General features: G+C 42.0%; 1 protein-coding gene across 4 annotated transcripts in view; it reads right to left on the reverse strand.

Moving 5' to 3' along the window:
• Positions 1-4,747: 4,747 nt before the first annotated feature.
• The window catches only part of LOC117818931 (ultraviolet-B receptor UVR8-like), a 322,536-nt gene continuing 306,997 nt past the window's right edge, over positions 4,748-20,286 (reverse strand). For 2 of the 4 annotated variants that reach the window (XM_034692068.1, XM_034692070.1), the window contains exons 10-15: positions 18,542-18,662; positions 15,854-15,966; positions 15,126-15,174; positions 10,794-10,906; positions 8,005-8,439; positions 4,749-7,454 (exon numbers count right to left, since the gene is read on the reverse strand). In XM_034692068.1, the coding sequence (XP_034547959.1) occupies positions 7,104-7,454; positions 8,005-8,439; positions 10,794-10,906; positions 15,126-15,174; positions 15,854-15,966; positions 18,542-18,662 (1,182 nt within the window). In that variant the 3' untranslated portion in view covers positions 4,749-7,103. Of the gene's footprint in view, positions 7,455-8,004; positions 8,440-10,793; positions 10,907-13,736; positions 13,787-15,125; positions 15,175-15,853; positions 15,967-18,541; positions 18,663-20,286 lie in introns of those variants that run through there. The other 2 variants (XM_034692069.1, XM_034692071.1) reach the window with 2 other exon arrangements.

A 20,286-nucleotide genomic window follows, 5' to 3' on the forward strand; every position in this document is an offset into this window, starting at 1 on the left:
CTCTTAGCCCTGCAGACTGACAATCCAGCATTCCTGACATTCACTGATTTAACGCAGACATAAGATGCTGCCACATCTTTACTACCCTGTCACTGCTTTGAACGATGGGAAACCCAAACGGCCTGTAACATTAAGCACACCACTACAGGCTGACTGTCCTCCAACGCTTTCCAATCCCACAGAGATTTACGAGCAGAACCAGATCCATTAATCCATTGTTGATTTGCTGTGGCTGCCCTGCAGGGTTTTTGGGATCAGATATCATACAGTGCTGAAACTCACCCGGTTGCGCAGCAGGAGGACTGTAACACCCTCATCCATGCTAAAAATGCTGCAACACGCATTAAGAAATTAAATACAAGCCAGCGTTTTCATGTTTTAAAGTCATAGTACATTTTAAAAATCCTGCATGTCTACCAGTCTCACAGTCTAATTCACTCACATCCTGACAGATATATGAACTTTTGACAGAAAACACAGCCACTTACATTCAAAATTACTGCATAAACCAGAGTGACAATCCATAGGGGGCTCAGTATGAGTGAGTTAGAGTGGGTACACAATGTGATAATGACCAAGGCTGCAGGGAAATCTCATCAGCTCCCTGCAATCAATTTAACAGTGTTTACAAAGCCACAGGCTGGGGTTTGTGCTCAGGGACAGTGCACTGGTCACCTGGTGCTCCACTAGATCCCCCGCTAAGCTGGCCTCTCCTGGGTAAACCTGCACAAAGCCCCCTCATGTCTGACACCACCAGGTCCTTCAAATACTGCTCTCAGACAGAGGATTAGGTAATCTCACCATGATACTGTCTTTTTCTCCGTTTCTATCACTTTCCCGTCCTCATCGTCACCCTCTCCCTACCTCTGCATTCTCATACCCCCCCCCCCCTCTTCCTGGCCAGTTGAAGTGCTTGTTCTACTTGGGGCATATCTATCCTCAGGGGTCCTTACGCTCTTGAGTGCCTCCAGAAAAGGTTAGTTGGCAGGTAATTGTCCAGCTGTGGTCGGGCTTATCTTAATTGTGGGTGCTTCAGTGTTAGCTTCACTTCTTTGATGAAGATACTTACAATGTGAGGAATACAGAAAAGAAAAGGATATACCATATCGCTTCGGTTGATTTTATTTTCTCCTTTATACAAAATATGAAAATGAATGATCGTTTTTTTTATTTGAAATTTTAAAATCTAAAACTTGTTTTGGATGTGTCACTTTTCCCTCTTTATATATTTTGGCATCTCATCTGTTTTCCCGAAAAGGTATTTCTATATATGACTGAAGAGTTTCCATGACAAAAAAAATCAATGCAATTTAAAAAAAATACTCAATACATTTTTTTCCTAATTATCCAAGACATGCATGTAAGAAAAAAGCAATGCTGACCTCCTGGCGTTAAAATCCAAATGACTAGCTCTTCAGCCACTCCAGATCTATACTTCTATTAGCCATCTGATCATATATATGTATGTCAATAGGAAGCTTTAGGGGGGTTAGTGTTTGCATTGCCCCAGTCAAAGGTCATGACTGACCGATAAAATATTTCCAGAGCACCATCAATAACTCCGACATGCAGACTAATACAGTATGGGATTGTGGGCAGGGGGAGGGGGCTGGCTGTGCTTGCTGCGAACAGAATGGATGGGCAAGAGGCCAAAAGGTTATTGGACAGACTTGGGCCCCCTGCCCCTGCACCCTCTCATATGTGCATTTGATAGCAACAGGGGCAATTATAAAGGTATACTTCAGACAGGTCAAATGGGAGAGGGCAAAGTGCAGAACCTTTAAAGCACTGGCTGGAGTCAAAGGTTAGGATGGACACAGGACATCGTATGTGCTGCTGGGTGAGGAGGTAATGGAATCAGAGCTATAAAGACACAGACTGATGAGAGGAGAAAAAAGGTGAATCATTTCTTAATTTATGAAGTTGTCGTGGACAGAAAATAAAACACTGAGCAGTTCATTCAAAGAAACTGAAATCATGGCAGGAAAATATGTTATGTTATCGAAATTTTTGTGTGGTGTGTGGTCATATTCTGTATTATGTCCCCATCAGGCTTCATAACTATCAAATATGAATAGGGGAATAGGAAAAGGTCAGGATAGGTCGTGGTGTGCATTTAGCACCAGTGACCATTGCCAAATGTAAAGGTCAAAGTGGAATTGCCCGAGTCCGAGCAATACAACATCTTCTCGTCCACATTTATGCATCCCATTGGCAGTGATTTATGAAGGGAGATAAGCGCCCAGATAGGAAGAAAACAGTCTCTTTTTGCTATCCCGTCAGACTCGGTAAATACACTACTCCCTCATATCAATCACTATGTCACAGTGAATCGCCACAGTATGCTTCCTGCTCAGATTAAAAACTGCCTTCGTCTTGCTCTGCCTGCTCCCTCCAGCTCTGGGGAGCACACTGGTGGTATTGTTGCTATTTCACAAGCTGTGTATTAGCATTTCAAACAGCTGTGGTGCACAAGAATTGAGTATGTTCAAAGTTAGCTGTATGCTTTAGCTCTTTGTCATCCTCCATGGATAGATTCCATACTGCATCAATTATAAAGTATAGAAGCAATATTCTCAATGTACTGCGAAAATACTCAGGAGGAAACAGATTTTCCTTAAATCTGTTATACCACAAAGTGCTTTTAACATAATGTTCCTTCTTTTTATTTCCTTGTAGGGACTTCTGTGAAAGTTTGCTCCTTCTTCAGGGCTTCCATGCTTTTGGTTTGCATGAAAAAAAAAAGAAAGACAACTTAATGCCTTTATTTAATCAAATCAGTGCATTTCAAAGATTTCATTTTGAAGCAGATTTATGCCTATAAAAATATGTTTTAATCCTTGTCCTCTCTAGGACAAATGCCTCTGCTGGAGCCAGAGGGTTGTTCAGTATTTTGAAGGAGCAGCCGCTCTAGGGAGGTCTTACTGGGCCAGCTATTAACTCTAAACCCTGGCTTGTAGAATTTTGCAGGCCTCTCTTGAACGCGAACATGTTCCCCATGTCCCTTTGGCTCCTTAAATGTGAAAACCAGCCTGTCACTGTTGCACCACAGGCTTTGCAAACTACCCCCAAGTGGTTCACAATCCAGCCAGAGAAAAGTCCAGAAAGAAAACATGCTTTTGAACTGCAGGCCAAGGCGGAAACATGGTCTAGTAAGCTGCTTTTAACCTGAGCCATAGAGACCAATTTTTCCTTTTCCTCCCATAGCAATAAATGTGCGATTTTCCTTTATTATAAATATTATGTTTTTCCATGGTAAGATCAAAGGGTGATAATGCGCGACACCATAGGCACCAGTATATATCTGACACTGTAGTTCTTCATCACCCTGCATGCAACTTCAATATGACAAAAACCTCTCCAACAAAGGGAAACACGAAGCCAAGAACAGTGTTTCTCTTGTAGAAATCAAATCAATTTCATAATGTCGACTGTAGAGGTCAGCTTTGAGGATCAGATTCTTACCATTTTAATACCAGCAGTGACATTTCCCTACATTCCACTCCTCACACCATCTATCCTCTTCTCTCCTGTGAGAACAACATTTCTAAAGGCCGTTTATATACAGAACAAGTTCTGTACGATCTGTCACATTCATCTCTATTTCCATTCACCACAGGGCATTTGAACCACATCAGAATCTATTACCACCATGCAGATTCAGCTCCACCGACAATACAAATCATGATAAGATGGAGAAGTGACTCCATAAACACCCTGGCTTATACACCACATCATGTGAGCTTGGAAGGAAAACAGATCCGTACCTGATCTATGTGTCTATTCATATGGATGAAGTAAGGATACGGAAATCATTACATCTCTGTCTGTCTTTAACCTGTGTCTAGTACTGCCCCATTCACACAATAGATATACATAGTTGTGTGTGTGTTTATGTGTGTGTGTTTGTCTTTGGGAGCATCCATCACTGAGCAGTAGGAGTTCCAAATCAGTCGCTTGTGAGGAGAGATTTATGTTGTAATGCATCAAATCAACAGACCTTTACAGTAAAATATGATTTTATCAATAGGACTGATCAATAGTGCAAGCAAGACGCTGTGTAATTATTACAGAGGTCCGTATCAATAAAACTGTCACGCACGACCTCCTGCCAAAGGCTATGGAGCCGGGAGTCACAGACAGTCAAAGAAAGGTTTGTGTCGTGGCCCTGAGATGTTTGATTACCTGCACATAAGGTCATATCTATGATGCATCATAACTTATCAGGACATGTTGGCTGAGATGAGAGTCAGGCGAGGAAAGTTTAAACAGCAGTTCTGTACGACAAACTGCTGCACAGCTATACAATTACACCTATATGTTTATGATGCATTTTATCGACCAATTAATATAGCCGGGTCTGTTTAGAAACTGTGGCTGTTGGTGTATTGCATTTTCTTGCACCTCTGCAGACATTATAAATGATAGAGATGCAAATCTTCACTGGAGTGAGGATCATTTGTCCCGCAGCAGAGCAATCCAGGAGCGGAAGAAAGAGTGTCAAAAAGAGCTTTGTATTACACTGTAGCTGGAGCGCTCTGCATTAACACACACACACACACACACACAGTCACATACACACACACATACAGTACACCAGAGAGAGAGAGCGTGAGGCAGGGACCAATGAGGCAGTTTATATCGGGATTTTGTTTCACAGCCACGGCCTCCTGGGAGAGAGGGGTCTGCCAATAACACTTAAGAGACAGAGCAGGAAAAGTAAGTGCTTTTATTACAGCTCATCACTCATGTAATTTCTGGCAGCATTTGTGATTACAGATCAAGTGATTGACTAACTACACATTCGGCGGCTGAGTTATGAACCGGGTGCCTACCATTCCAGCCCCGGCAGATTCTCTGTGTCAGCTGTAACTCATCCCTCTCCCAGGGTGCTAAATCAAAGAGCGCACTGCGGCCGGAAGAGTTAAATAATAACTTGAGCTTTATTGTAAATCTGTCAGAAATTAAACCTGCATGGACGTCGTCTTGGCCCTGATGTTGAACTGCATGGGGTGAAGAGGCTGGATGGAGGGGGATCAATAGAGGCCCTGATGGAGGTATTGATGGATGACAGGTGAAGTGGGTGTGTTAGTGTGTGTGTATTTGTGTATAGGTGTGTGTATGTGTGTGTAAGGGGTGGGATTGAATCACCCTGGGGTTAGGTAGAGAGCACGGCTCAGGGTGTTTAATCGACAGGTCTCACCTTGAATCGATTGGCAGAAGTCTCGCAGGGCAAAGACGTGATACACACAACCAACACTTACTCACACACACCAAAACAAACCATAGGGAGTGTGGGAGACAGCGGGGTGGGTTGAGGGCGAATGTCTCAATGCCATCAGTGCTGCGTGGCTGTATAGAGTCAATGTTGTGTTTTAACACTCGCAAAAGCAAACATAAGAGGTGTTGAAAGGCACTTTTATTGTTTGAAGAACATTTGTTTGGGTTCATGAAATGACTGATAATCAAATGAATGAAAATAACTGGCTTTGATGTTCAATGGTTGCCATTAAGAAAAACAGTTAACAGTGTATCTGTGTTTTAATATTACTCAAACCTAAAGGTAGTCAAATATTTTGAAAGTTCATACTTTAGACAATAAATGTATATACGCACCTCCAGTGATAAAATATATTTCTTTATTATATTTCCAGTGATATTAAGAAATGTAACTGCAAGAAAAAGTTTAAAACAAATTCTGAGTGTGCAAGTTAGGTACCAAAAGTTTCTCATACTTTCCGAGTTGTTGTTCCGACTTGAAGGAGCCTTCCTGTGAATTTTTCCAAACGGAAACTAATCTTTCTGATTATTTGGATTTGAATGAAGGGCATGTGACACTGTGCCAACTTTGTCAAAGAGCAGACAAAGGTTCTCATTATTAAATGTAGATAGTTAGGGAAAAATTGATGTAATCCTGATTAGAGGAATGACCATGTGGTTGTGGTCTGCACTGTGGTAAATAATCAGTTTCTATATATTTCAAGTATAATGAAGATACTACCTTTAAAAAAACAAAAAGAACAAACAGAAAAAGACAGAAATCCTATAATGCTGTATTATCTCTGGAACAACTCAGTTTCCTCACAGTCGAACTGAGCCAGTTTAGCCAGCACAAGTGACTCATACTGCAGAGAAGGGCAGCCATGAAAACACTGCACCGTGAAATGTCTTACAAGTGGCCAAGATCTGAGAGGGCTTTATGTCTTTAATAAACAACATACTGTAAGTATTAAGATGAATGCAGCTCAGTAGTAAGATACAGTTAAAAAGAAAAACTCTGCCCTCTCAAGTTATGTTGAAATGCGGTGATTTGATAACTGCGGCTTCTACAGGCGGCTTTGGCCGCAAGACCAAAGTCTAATGCTCTCAGATGAGGTCAGGGTTCATGAGTGTCATTGACTGAGCTGGTTTGAGAGAGGAACATATTTGCCAAATCTCAGTGTGGGGTAAAGTGGAGTCCATTAATGTTGTTTTGGAGCCTGTTTTGGAGAGCTCTTAGAGAGCAAAAGAGGCTGTTTGTCAGTCACCTTGAAGCCAAACTATTTAGCTTTGCATGTTGAATGCATGCCCCACTTTAAATCACTCCTCAAAACACACTTGTATAAAGCTGCTTTCATCTCTTAAATCCAAAGCTTTTATCTTTGCTGTATTTTGGTATTCACTTGTTTACTTTGGTACGTTGGAATTGCCCCTGCAATAATTGCGTCTCTCAATTGATGTAATTTCTCAACACTTTGTCTCTTATAACAGTGTTTTCATCTGCTTTGGTATATTTTATGCATTTAGAGCACTTTGTTGCTTTGTTTTTGAAAAGTGCTATGTAAATAAAGTTATTGTTAATATTAACATTATTATGTGTTGTCCATAAAATACTATGTAGTTTTGAACAGAGTGGACTTGCTCACAACGCAGAAAGTAATTCTGGGGACTGATAACCTTATGGCTCTGCTGTGTGATATCTTTGTGTTTATATGTTGAATATACTTTGATTCCAAACAGCTTACATAGCTTGTCATTAAAGGTTATAAAATACATGTTTTCAAATAAAATCATCTGACAGATTTTCTTGCTCCTATGCAGTACAAAACTGGATCTGTGGACTCTTACAGATTCTTCCGAGATTTGCCAGAGGATGAAACGTCTCTCCTGTGTGTAGGACAGTGCCTGAGAGGTTCAGAAGTGGAAGGAGTTGGACAAAGAGAGGTTTTTCGCTGTGGTTCCGAGTGAAAGGAAGGAGAGGATTTCTCAACTAGATGTCCAGGGCTCAGACGAGGATAAGATTTGTGAACTGGGTTGTTGTCAGAGTGAGTTCCATTTCCTGAATAATGACAAGAAACCAACATCTCATCTGCATGACCTGGACTTCTTCCAGGAGGTCTGGGTTTGGGTATTATCCTAGGACTGCTGTCACTCCTAGACTTCTGGACCAGATCAGTCAGATGTACAGATCTCCCCTAAAGAGATAAAACAAAAAACATGTAAAATCAGAGTACAAGGCCATGAGAATGTGCCTGGATGTTGCTGGTGAAGAAGTCCTAAAGTATGTTGATGTATAAATAAAAAAAGGGAAACCATGGCTTCCAAATAAACCAAGTAAATGTGAAGGAACTACTTTTCAGCTGCTTACGTCTTATGAATGTTGCACCTAACCAGTTATCTTTTACGTCTTTAATCTCAGCTAAAGTCTCTTAACAGTGAAAAAAAGCTCTCTTAGCCATGCTGTCCAACAGATATATGTATATATAAAGTGTAGCAAACAAGGGGTCTGAGGCCAGCAGCCACATAACGTTAACACTGACCTTGATGTTTCCGTGCATTCCCTCCTGTTAATGCATTTAATAAATGCAACTTGCTGCACTTACTGACACGTATAAAGAAAGAAAAATAAATGAAACACCATAGATGAAAAAAAAACATCTTAAAGGAAAAATGCATGTTTCATGGGAAACACACAAGCAGGAAGTTGAAGAATGTTTTTTTTGTTGTAACCACATTGTCGCTCACCTTTTGAGCCCCAGATGAAACTCTGCTATGAGCTTGTTGTCCTGTCTGAAGTCGGGGCAAGACGCCAGCAGTCGCCTTGCATTGCTCTCCTTCTGATCTCGGTAAAAGATGCAAGGTGGTGAAGACTACATCTGTGCTTCCTCTTCTGCGTGGTCCTTTCCTCAGCTCCCACGGCCCCGCTGTCCTGAAACTCTCCCCCTCAGCCCCCTTGTCGAACTTGATTGATGAGTGGCCATTTCCTCCTCTGTCCATCTCAAGTGTAGACCTGGTTATGGCAAATGCTGAATCATGTAACGCTCCATCTACCCCATCTTTGCTTGGATTGTCTTCATGTCTGTCTTCTGGACTCTCACTTTCGTCATATTTCCCCTGCTCCTCAGAGCCCTCAGGTCTCGTCAGACCTTGAAACAGCTTGTGTTGAACCTGCCTAGAGTCCTGTCAGGAGGACACAAAATCTATTAGGGTGGTTTCTTATTTTGAAAGGTAGTTTGGCATTACAGTTACTAATCTCTTTAACAGTGCATTGATTTTACTGTAAGAGTTTTGTTTTTTTATCAGGAGATTCATGGATGGCTGATGCAAGTTTCCTCTTTGTAAAGTGCAGAGGAGTTTTAGCTTGGTGCAGGGAGGCAGTTAGCATTTACCCCATGACGAGCAATGAACCTATCAAGATGAATAAATATCCTCTTTGGTATCATGAAAGTCAGTTCCTGGTAAGGCTAAACATTTCCTTATTCATCTTCTGAGGGTGTTAACTACATGACATGACCTCTGCCTTACCTATGCAGTCATTAGTGTTACGTTAGTCCTTCATGATTAGTCGACTACTTCTGCTGCAGCGTTGTCTCATTTCCTACTTGTTATGCAGATTATGAGTGTAGAAGACTTTGAAGGTATTCTAAGAAATCATTGATGATGCTTTTCTCAAAAGAAAAATGAATGTTAGGACTTAAGTTATAAATAAGTTTTGTTTTTGATAAATTAGTTAAGTAGGGTAATTACATTTTGATGTCTGACATTTGATGTTTATCTAACATTTCAAGACATTCAGCAACGTTGCAGCGAATCCACTCCTAACACCCAGACATCAGCGTGGTATTTCTGGTTCAAGTGTTTTCAGCAGTCAGACAGCATGAGTGTGCGTATCTGCATGCATGTCTATTTGAATGTGAGCAAATTGCTCTCGTAAGGTTGCCTTCATCAGTGCACAGTATAATTCTAATTGGCTTTATTAGGGGGCTTAAATCTAATACCAGCTCTCTGTGCTGCCTTAGGCTCTGTGGGCGTGTGTGTATGTGAGTGTGCACACCTCTGTTTGATATTTACGACTCACTGGATCTCTGCTAGAATGTTTTTCTGTGTAACAAACATGAGTAGATAGACTAATGTGGTTCTACCTTGCATAAAAACTGGATTCCCTCTTCTGCCTCAGTGTGGTGCAGCACATTTTTCCAGTTTTAGAGTCAAGGCAGATACAGCTTTTAGACATTTGAGTCCAATAAAGCAGTCGTCCAGTTGCACCAGATGTAATGATACAGACTTAAGGAAAGGGAAAAACTGCATGGAACTGCACCGCAACATTTGACCCCATTTAAAAACTTGATACCAATTAGAGAGTTCTAGTTGTAAATAATTTAAAAGATCTCTCACACTGAACACACAAATATTTTTTTTATGTGCATGCACAGATGTATGCAGGGGTGTGCATGTACATTGACACCCTCTACACATTAACCTATCATGGTACATGCACAGTCCTGTGCACACTTGGACACACACACATGCACATACACATGCACACAGATTTCACCATGCTCTGGAAACAGACTTCTTAATGAAGCCTTACCCAAGTGAAAGTGGAGCAGAAATACATACTGGCCCATTTCTGCCTTCAGTTCACCCTCCTCTCTCTCCTTCCCTCCCTCTCTCCCTCACCTTCTCCACATCATTTGTTTTATTCATGTTTCCTTGTCTTTCTCTGTTGTCTCAATGAGCTAAATCACAACCCCTAATTTATGGCTACAGGCAGAGACAATTCTACAAACAAACTGGCTGATGAGAGGGGCTGACTGAAAACATACGCACCGAGCAGTGTGTGTAAATCTTAAAATGTCTGTTACTGTCTTTTTATCTATGGTTATTTACATAAAGAATGACAACATGTGTAAAAGAATGGCTGTGATGCAAAATGAAAAAGGATGTGCACTGGATGAGAGGGGAAGAGAGAAAGAGAGAAGGGAGGGAGAGTAAATCCAGTGACACTGAGTGGGGAGCACTCAGGTGTGGTGAGAGGATTATACAAAACCCTGAGTATGAATGACAGTAAACACCTGAATGACAGAGAGACGGGGAGGGGCAGGAGCAGGAGCTTGTGTGTGTGAGTGTGTGTTTGTGTGTGTGTGTGGCTTTTGGTGACAGTTTAGCGGTCCTGGCTGATATTCTGAGAGGTGAGTGAACATATGCACCACTTAATGTTCAGAAGGCTTTGCTGTTTACTCAAGTGCAACTTGTTTCATTGTATCTTTCATTACGGATATGTTGATTTACAGCATGTATAAAGAAAGTGAAAACAATAAATGAAGGAGGATTTGAGAAGCAAACAATGGATGCGTGAGAATGAGGATGTCAACGAGGCAGGCAGGGAGTGTGCAAAAGGAAGATATCAATCAGGAACGATCCAAGGCAAGAGTTTGGGAGCTGTTGAGTTAGTAAGTGAGTTATATATTGAGTATGAAAGGAAGTTAATAAAAGAGCTATAGAGAAAGAAACAGGAGGAATGTTTATCTTACGTGCTCTGTGTTTTCTTTCTCTGTGTGCTCGGTCGGTACAGGGTTGTAGGCAAGGTCTCTGAAGCAAGCTTCAGTATCTGGGTGAGGACATTCTCCATTATACTCGAGACTCCCTGAAAAGCAAACACACCTTTCATCACCTCCAGTCAATACGTTAAAGTCCTTTCTTGTCTTCTTTACATCCAGTCTTCTGCTTATGGTTCTTCGCTTCATGACTTCTCAATTGCGATGTCACTCTGGACAAGAGTGCGTCAATTTCTATAGCTGTGCATCAAAGTAAGCTATGCATGTCAATCTGTTAAACGCTACATTATCAGAACAAGACTGCTGCTTTTCCTCAACTTGGATAAAAAGAGACTTTTTTTTTTAAAGCTATTAGCAGAAGCGCCAACATATTCGCCCCCTCTCATGGAATGCTTAAATGTGTTTTTAACCTTTGGCTTAAGGTTAAATTCAGAAGAGAGCAATGCATGTCGATTCCTAGATCTGCTCTGAGTGAAATCCCTCACCTCTAGAGCTATATCACTGTACAGAACTGACTCTACATGCAGCGTGACCCCGTTTCCCCCACGGCGACCCCCTCCTTCCCTTCACAGCCTTGGAAGATAGAGGAGCACAGGGGGAAGGCATGCCAAGGCAGTAGACACTTTTAAGCAAAGATTAAAGGTTTTTCTTTTTAATCAGTCATTTGGCAGCGATGTTAGCATTTCACCCTGCACGGCTAAGGATCAATTTTTAATGCTGCTGTGCAGAGAGCAGACAGGGTGATTGGCAAGAGAGAAGCTATTTACAAAGGATCTATTTACAAATTTTCCATAGAAATATGCAGAGGGCACAATTGACATCTCTTACAGAATTTTAAATCAGCTCTCTGTTTTTTTTCACACCGTCACGAGGCACGACCTCTGTGAGCCCCCTGATGATCACTTCTCTGTGTGCATGTGTGTGTATTCACTCACATGTAAGAATAATAAAGGAACCTACACCTCTCCCTTGTGTTGCATTGTGTTACATTTCTTCATGTTGTGCTGCCAGGGGCTGGGTAACTAGGTCAATCAACCCTGGTGTAAACACATCACGAGAACCCACAAAGAACATGCTGATGACAATGACTCTTTAAATTTATTCTTTATTTTCCGACTCTTCAGCGCCAAACTGAAAGCGTTGCACATACAGTATAACTCCTTCAGCGGCTCAGACTTCAGATTTTGTATAACTGAGGAATGGGTAGTCTGCCCCCATACATACACTGTGTGCCCTATTTTGTAAAAACTACAGCAGAGGTGTACAATTTTGGACCATATGTAAAAAATACCATGATCTTTTCTGTAAAGAAGTGAATCTACGAGTAGGAAAACTTGCTTGTGGAGGAACCTACAGCATATCTTTGTCTGTGTAAAATGGGTGATTCCTGTCAGGTGTTTTGAAGACAGACCGGTCAAACTCCTTCACAAAAGAAGGCAGACAAATGACATTTTTAGACCCTCACAGGTTCATGTTTGGACAGACCTGACACGACTGCGCCCCATACATCAGTCTCCATATTTATCCATGAATCAATCCGTATATTCATCCATCCATTATCCAACCGTCCATTCATCCGTTCTCCAACTATCCATTCATTCAAGCAGTCAAGCGGCCTTCCAGCCGAACAACCCACACACCATTGATCCAATGATTGACCCTGCACCGGGTGGATCAATACTTTCTTGAATGGCATCTTTGTAAGCGCTTAGGCACAACGGCAAGGCATTGTTTGTGCAGTTCATTTCCAAGGTAGCAAGGCCGTACCAAGCTCTAACCTGAGTCAACTCTGCTTTCTCCCCTGATAATATGATCACATCAAAGAGAGGAAAAAAGGGGGCGTTAAAAAAGCCATTGAGCAGCGAGCATCCTGTACACGAACAACAAAAGGGACGGTGGTCCGTGCAATGCTGCTTGTAATGACTCGTGGCAGTAAGATGCTGCAGATAAAGGAGGGTGAGTGGTTGCAGCAGGTTTGCAGACAAATAGCACAGTTTTTCAATATAAGGAATTTGTGGATAAATGTAGTGGAGGTAAAACTTGCAATATTAACCTTTAGGAGTAGCAGTATTCAGTAGATTTGTGTTGAGTATATTACCCTGCAGCCTGTTGTGTCTTGGTGTGCATACAGAAACACTGTTGGGTTTGAGCTGAGGCCGGGTCTTGGCATTAAATGACTGGGACTCTGACAAGTTTCGGAGTTCTGTCACTGCGGTTCACAGGTCTCGTTAGCCAAGGTGTCGGCAGGGGTGGAAATGACTCTGTGTGAGTGTGTGTGTGTGTATGAGTGTATGTGTGTGTGCGTGTGTGTGCGTGTGTATATGTGTATGAGGTGAGCATTAGACAGCACTCCTACCTCCACCTCCTCACCTGACACCAGCAATAAAAACTAAACAGGGCAAGGTGCAATGCTCTGTCTGTGTGTGTGTGTGTGTGTGTGTGTGTGTGTGTGTGTGTGTGTGTGTGTGTGTGTGTGTGTGTGTGTGTGTGTGTGTGTGCACAGTGGGGAAAAAAGGGTGCATGTGTGCTGCAGGGTTGTTGCTGCTGTCACCAATTTGCCGGGGCCTCCAGACGGGAGTAGGAGCAAGGTGACGGAGCTGTGGCTTGATAAACACAGAAGCCCTGCTTCGATTTCCCATCCAGTCCACTTTGGAAACACATGGCTCTTCCTGGGCACTCTTGGCCAGGGGAAAGAGGTGGAGGAGGAGGAGGAGGAGGAGGAGGAGAAGGAAGAGGAGAGAAAAAGGAGGAGGAGGAGGTGGGGGCAGAGAGGATGAGGAGGAGAGCCACAAGAGAGGTATGGTGATGGGTGTGAAGTGAGGGAAGAAAAGGAGTAAAGGGAAGGTGCAGACGGAGAGTGATAGAGGTGAGGAAGAGTATACGGTAGAGATAAGAAGAGGTTGGAAAGAGGTAGTAGGCATGGTGGGATCAGGTTTACTGGCTTCCAAAAAGAAGACAAACCTTGCATGCTTTCAACAGCGAAGAAGAGGGAGAGAATGATTGAGAGGGGAAGAGAGAAACAAAAAAGAGAGGGTTGAGAGTTTAAAATATCCTCTAAACAACTTAAACTGTCCAAAGCTCCTTTAAAGGTGAAACCAGAGACACAGAAACTAGACCTCTTTCTCTTAGACCCCTTCCTCAGTCCTTCATTTTCTCATTCCCTTCATCTTTTTTACCTTTTCTCCTTGAAAACTCCTCGCAGTGTTCCGCCTTTCATCTGACATCAGAAGTTTAAAGACCAGCTCCAGTTAGAGGAGTGTTAGTGAAGGAGGTGAGGCACCAAACTCCCCTCTGCCCCCCTAGAGAGTTAAGGAGATCACATTTTAACCCCCCCACCAAACCCCACCCTGCCGTTCCTCTCCTCCATGCCTTAATACCAACATAAGAGGACAAGTGTGGGCTCTAAGCACCGGTGATCAAACACGAGCGGCTGCTGGGTGCGTTAGGCTCAGGACGGTTGGCCTAATAGGATTGGAAGCCCCCAGGTGAGCCAAAGGACACCTCCAATCAGCATGATTAGCCAAAGGCTGAGCAGCGTTTCCAGCTATAGCACTGAGTGATGTATAGTGCTAAAAGGATCACATGGTAAGTGGAGAATGCAGAAAAAAGTCATGGAGTGAAGTGCCATGGTTGTTGGTGCATGTCACAGTTTTGTGTAGGACTGATGGATTTTAAAGTTGCAGTTTAAAAGTGTCAAAACCATATAGAGATTCAGAGTGTTTGCTAATCATTATTAGGTTCACAGAAGCATACCACTACGTGTGGAGCTGTGGAATAATCGTGTCAGACTTGCAAGTTATAAAATCAGTGCTGTAGAGATATCTGTGCACAGCCTTAAAGCAACACTACACATACAAATGCACATATAATTTGCACGCTCACCATTGACATGTTCAGTCACACATACATTCACGGACAAACACATGCATACATTACAAGCCCAGACACATACACACACATATCTTCTCAGACAGGCTTTTATAAACTCATCACATCCAAAAAACAATTACCAGAGACTGAGCTCATCACTGACTAAGCAAAAGTCATCCAGCGTGTAAAACACACAATATAATTAGCACACATCAAGCCGCTGTGTCCTACTGTGCATTAATGATGCTTCCCTCTGAAGTGAATTATGGTTTGATGAGTGAGAAAGTGAGTGAGGAGGGGCTTTGAGGAGGAGCAAGACATCATTTAGAGACAGAGAAGAGAAGCAAGTGTAGAGGAGAGACACAAAACCTGCATTTGCCCTCAAAACAATTAACCACAGAGAAAGGAACATGAGGGGATGAATCATTGATTACTCACATGCAGTGAGGGCCATCATATGCCAGGTTCCACAGGCCACACCGCACACCTATACAGAATTAAATTAGGATTTATTCTTCAAGGCAGTGCAAAATTTCAGGGTAGACAGGCAGTACTAGGTGAACCTTTCCAAGATTCCACTACTTGATTTTTCATGTGGAAGTGACAGAAAATTTAATGGGAACAAAGAGATAATGTTTATATAATGTTTTTTCTTTTTTTCTTTTATTACCTAGTATCATTTTTGGGGGATTCTTACTATATTAGATCATTGCACAACCTGTTACACAATACTTACATGGTTAACATCTTCAACTATAAGCCAATCAGATATCAGCTGAGGACAAAAAACATTGTTTTCACATGACTTGGAATTCTTATAAATCTGCATTGGGTTCATTGTTGGTATTTTTGCTAATGCTTGCAGCATGAAGTAAGAATTGTTAGATTAATTATATTTTGTAGTTTCTTTCAAAAGCCAGATTTCTGATGTTTCATCAGCTGTGAAGTTCAAAACAATAAGTGTAGCATCATTGATTGAGGTGTTAAAGAGTGCTTTGCTTTAAGCTCATTTCAAGTATTGCAGACTCAGCCTTTAGCCGTGTGTGACTCAGCGTCGAACCAGTAAAAAAAATTATACACATCCGGCTCAAAATAATTTGTTGTTTTATCTCCCTGCAATTTGAGTGGACACTAAAAAAACTATTCATCCAGTTTTTCATACACACCTTTCCTCCTGCCAGTGGAACAGGCTGGGGGGTCCAGATCCTTTTGAGGCCTGTATGATCACTGACCCGGGACACACAGGGGATCTGACCCCACAGAAGCAGCTCTCCGCCTGCTGGAGATATAAAAGAGGGTAAATGTTCAGACAGATTCACCAGATATACGTACATACAATGTCACCTTGCAACATATCATATATTCATGTCTAACTTTTAGCTCAAATATTGATGGTAAATGAGCCTCATGAGGATGCGTTGGCATACGCTTTGCATTACTCTGACCTTCTCTGGTGTATTGCCAGATTGTGATAGTAGGTCTCTGATGATATTTACATGGGACAGATGAAACAACATGCACATTTTGCTTTCACACTGAAAAAATATAAACAAGAGTCCAGAAGCGCCCATAGATTAGCTTCCACTTGAACTTTACAACTCTTATTTCCCTTGATTCAAAAACATACACTTACTCATAATTGGAATTACATAATGTCACTTGGGTTAGTTAATATTAGAGAGTCAAGGTCCAGCGAGTACTGAGACAACAACCCCGCCCACACCATGCCTAAACATACTCAGAGACTCACCTAAACTCTCACCTGTCTTGATAGTGTGCAGAGAAGAGGAAACACATTCTCTGTTGGCACTTAACAAAGACATGCATGAACATACACAGACTGTATACGCTCACATGCAGCATACACTCAAGCATCCACTCACTCATGCTACCTCAGTGAGCCTGTTTAAACCTGCCACTAATAAATTTATATTTACAGCCTGCATTGAGGACTTTTAAATTATGGCGTACAATAAACCTGGCACACACATCTCAAAAGCTCTTTCAGGGGATGTTAAAGCAATATAGTAAGCAATTTTCCAAAGTGGATTACAAATTTCACATCCAGGTTTTATTGCACATTACGATAACTTAACCACATCTAAATGTTCCGCATAAATGGGAAATATGTGCTGCTTAATATGCTATTTTTCATTTTTTAAGAAGCGCTTTGCAAACCCTGCCAAGCGAGGGAGCATGCTGGTTTGTGTGGTGGGGGAGTCAATAATCTTTATGAGGTGGATTTTAATTACAAGGAGATAACTGAGTATCCTCCTCACGGCAAGCCCCCATCAATCTCTATTCTGCATCAAGCTGTACGTAGCCTGGCACACACACACACGCATACACACACATACATACGCACACGTGCAAAAATGCAGACACCCTTTCAGACATGATTGATCAATCAATCAGCAATGTATCATTTTCATTTCAGGAAGGAAAACCTCATAGAGGCATAAGAGGCAGGCATTGCTTGTTGTTGTTTTAGCGCACTGGCAAACACACATACAAACACTTTTGACATACGTCTACAAACACACAAAAACACAAAGGCACACACACATGCTCAGAGGCGCTGGCAGGGTAATCCAGCTAAAAAAGGTTAAAGCTGATGTTTTCCCAAAGAACGACGGTCTGGGAAAGGTCAGATCAATCATGTGCTAAGCATGCATCGTAAGCAATCTATAAAGAGCTTGTTTTAAATAATAACATTTTATAGATCACCTAAAGACATAACTGTACCCCCAACAGGAAGTGCTTCACTTTCCAGTCTTCAACACACCAAGAATTCAAATGGGAACTAACTTAATGTGTTCACTGCAGTTCATTTAATGAACCAGTGGCATTTCCAGCGAGACCCTGCACACTGAGCCAGCAGACGTCTCAGTTCAACAATAGGCAATTCTTTTAACAGAATATTGCAGTGCAGAAGTAGGCTGTAAATGTGCAGTACAATGCCTTTCCTCTTTAAGTGGCTGATGTTACATTTGTAGAGTAACCACTTTAATTCCAGCTGTCTGGCAGAAGGCAAGCGGCAATTGAAGGCAAAGTAGTTGCCTGACACTGTGTAATGGTGTAAATGTATTAGAACTAGTTCCGTGGCAGTTCAATGACTCTCAACGGAGCAGAGGGGGATGAATCAGATTGCTGAAAATCATACAAGTTAGAGAATAAAAAGAGAGAAAGAGTATAAAAGGGCCTATTTGAGACTACCTGTTTTTAATTTAGTCAGCACAGAAAGCTCTGAGTTTGGCTTTTTGGAATAACAGCAGAGACAGACCAGGCACACTGTAAAGAGATGGGGTTCCTCCTTATCTCCCAGTCTTATTAATAACAAAGTAGCCACAGGGTAAGTCTGTGATCTTAGCAGGGTAGTTTAGGGGATAGCTGGTTGAACAACAAATCAATTCATTATGTACATCATCTATCACATAACACTACTGGGTGCGGTATTACACAATTCTGCTCGGTTTAAGAGATATTGAGAGCTAATGAGGTTGAATTTTTGCTCCGAGTTATGTCATTTGAGGACACTGAATCCTTGTAGTGTTAATTAAAACTCAATGAAATGATGTAGATGAAAAATTTGCATGGCTGAAAGCCACAGCAAGGGATACTGCTGGGAAAATATGGTTTTCTACTTAATAAGTTGTTATTTTATCATGCAGACTGAATGCAGCTTAAAGTATAAGTAAGTACAGTTATGTATAGAAGATATCTGCACTGACAGTCATCCATTTGGAGCCGTGTTACCTAATTGTGGTTATCTCTTTTGGGCTTTAAGAACACATCTTAGAATAGGATTGAAACATTTCTATGGGTTAACACAGAAGGTTAGATGTTTAGCTCACCTGTGATGGCAGCACTGTAGCTGTCTCCGGCTTGTATCTGTGCCACCTCAGTTAGCTGAGAATAGCTGAGAAGACAAGGAGTCGAGATATGAATCCTGTCCTCTCCGAGTCCAAGCTGTCCCTGCAAGCGAAATGATGATACAGCGTCAGTCACAGGATTAAATAAAAGTTTAATCCCAATGACTTCATTGCTCATAGACAGAAAAGTTAAATAAAGACACATGCCTAAGTGGTATTTCAATTTTGGGGGTATGTCCCCGTTTTTATGTGTCACCAGCAAGTAACTCAGATCGAGTCAATCTTTCAGCTCAAACTAACTCTGCCCTGATCTTCCTGAATGTAAACTTGGTCGTCAGATTTGTCAAAGAGGAGAGATGTATTTCCTCCAGTATTTGATAATTCAGGTTCATCTTTTAGTGCTGTGAGAAGTTATACATGACACCAGCAACTTGTAATTCATCTTACCTCAAAGGGCTGTCATTGAGGGGAAAATGCTGTAAAAATATAAAAGGCCCACTACATATATCTTTCACCAGTGTTTCATGTTTCATTTAACATCACACAACTACCTGGCAATGCTATCCCTCACCCGTGGGTTGGTCCAGCTCTAACATAGTATCCGTTATGTCTTGTGCAGCACAATAGCATGCATCCTCCCCAATTTACACGTCTCTCACTCTCTGTGTGTTACAAATGTTGACGCTGCTCAGTTTGACTTGTCTCGACTGCCCTGCTCTCTCTTTCCTGCCGAGATAAAGGGCTTTCTGCACTGTGCTCATGTGCACATCGGCATGCCCTGGCATATGTTGGAAAGTGAGCACAATATGTGCGGGTTTAAATTTGTGTGTGTGTGTGTGCCATGCAGTAATCTGGGTCTTTAATTGCTTATTCGTATGTGCGCTACTGTGAGGATTTGTAGATGCGTGGCAGCATATGTTCCTGCTGTGAGGGTGTGTGTCTGTGTATTTATAGGTGTGAGTGCGTGTGCTTCCATCACAGTGTTTTGTGTTCTGTGTGTGTGTAAGTTTACATGCATTTAGGTACAGTTAGCGAGCAGATGTGTCCATACCTGAATGTGTGCACGTGTCAGTGTGTCTGCATGTGTTTATGCTTGTGTTTGTGTATTTTTGCGTGCGTGTCTGAGTGAATGAGCACTGTCAGGTGCTGCTCCATGCTGTGCCAGCTGCATCTGGAGCCATCTGTGTTGGGGCTCAGTGGGAGGGGAGCGGATGACTTTAATGTACTTGAACCACAGACAGACCTTTCCCAGACAGTCGTCAGTATGAAGGCAAGACAACTGGGCCCAGTCAGGCTGAACCGGCTGATCTGGGTGGTGAGCAGGAGACAGACGCTTTGGTTACACTGCAACCCCCGGTCAGACTCACTGGGGAACCTCTGGCAGTCAGATACACACAAACACTGGAATCTGTTTGTTGCAATGATATATCACTGGTGTTTTATACCAGAGGACAACTTCACCTTTTTATTTGCTGTCAGAGTCCTGTTGCCAGCTTTGTGAAAGGCTTGCTCTTTTTCTCTCTGCAATTTCAGATTTGAGTGCATCCATTTGTTTATGGTAAAAACCTGTGGACCTCCAACTTCAAATATAACCTTACTTGTTTTTTTCGCTTGATCTTGATGCATCAAAAAATGGCTGAATGGCATGTCAGTGTTTTATTATTCATTTCTCCCAGAATCTGTCCCATAAAGTTTGTAAGGAGAAACTTTGAAGTGTGTGTAGAAAT

The sequence above is a fragment of the Notolabrus celidotus genome, chromosome 9, assembly GCF_009762535.1.
Source record: "Notolabrus celidotus isolate fNotCel1 chromosome 9, fNotCel1.pri, whole genome shotgun sequence".
Taxonomy (NCBI): Eukaryota; Metazoa; Chordata; class Actinopteri; order Labriformes; family Labridae; genus Notolabrus; species Notolabrus celidotus.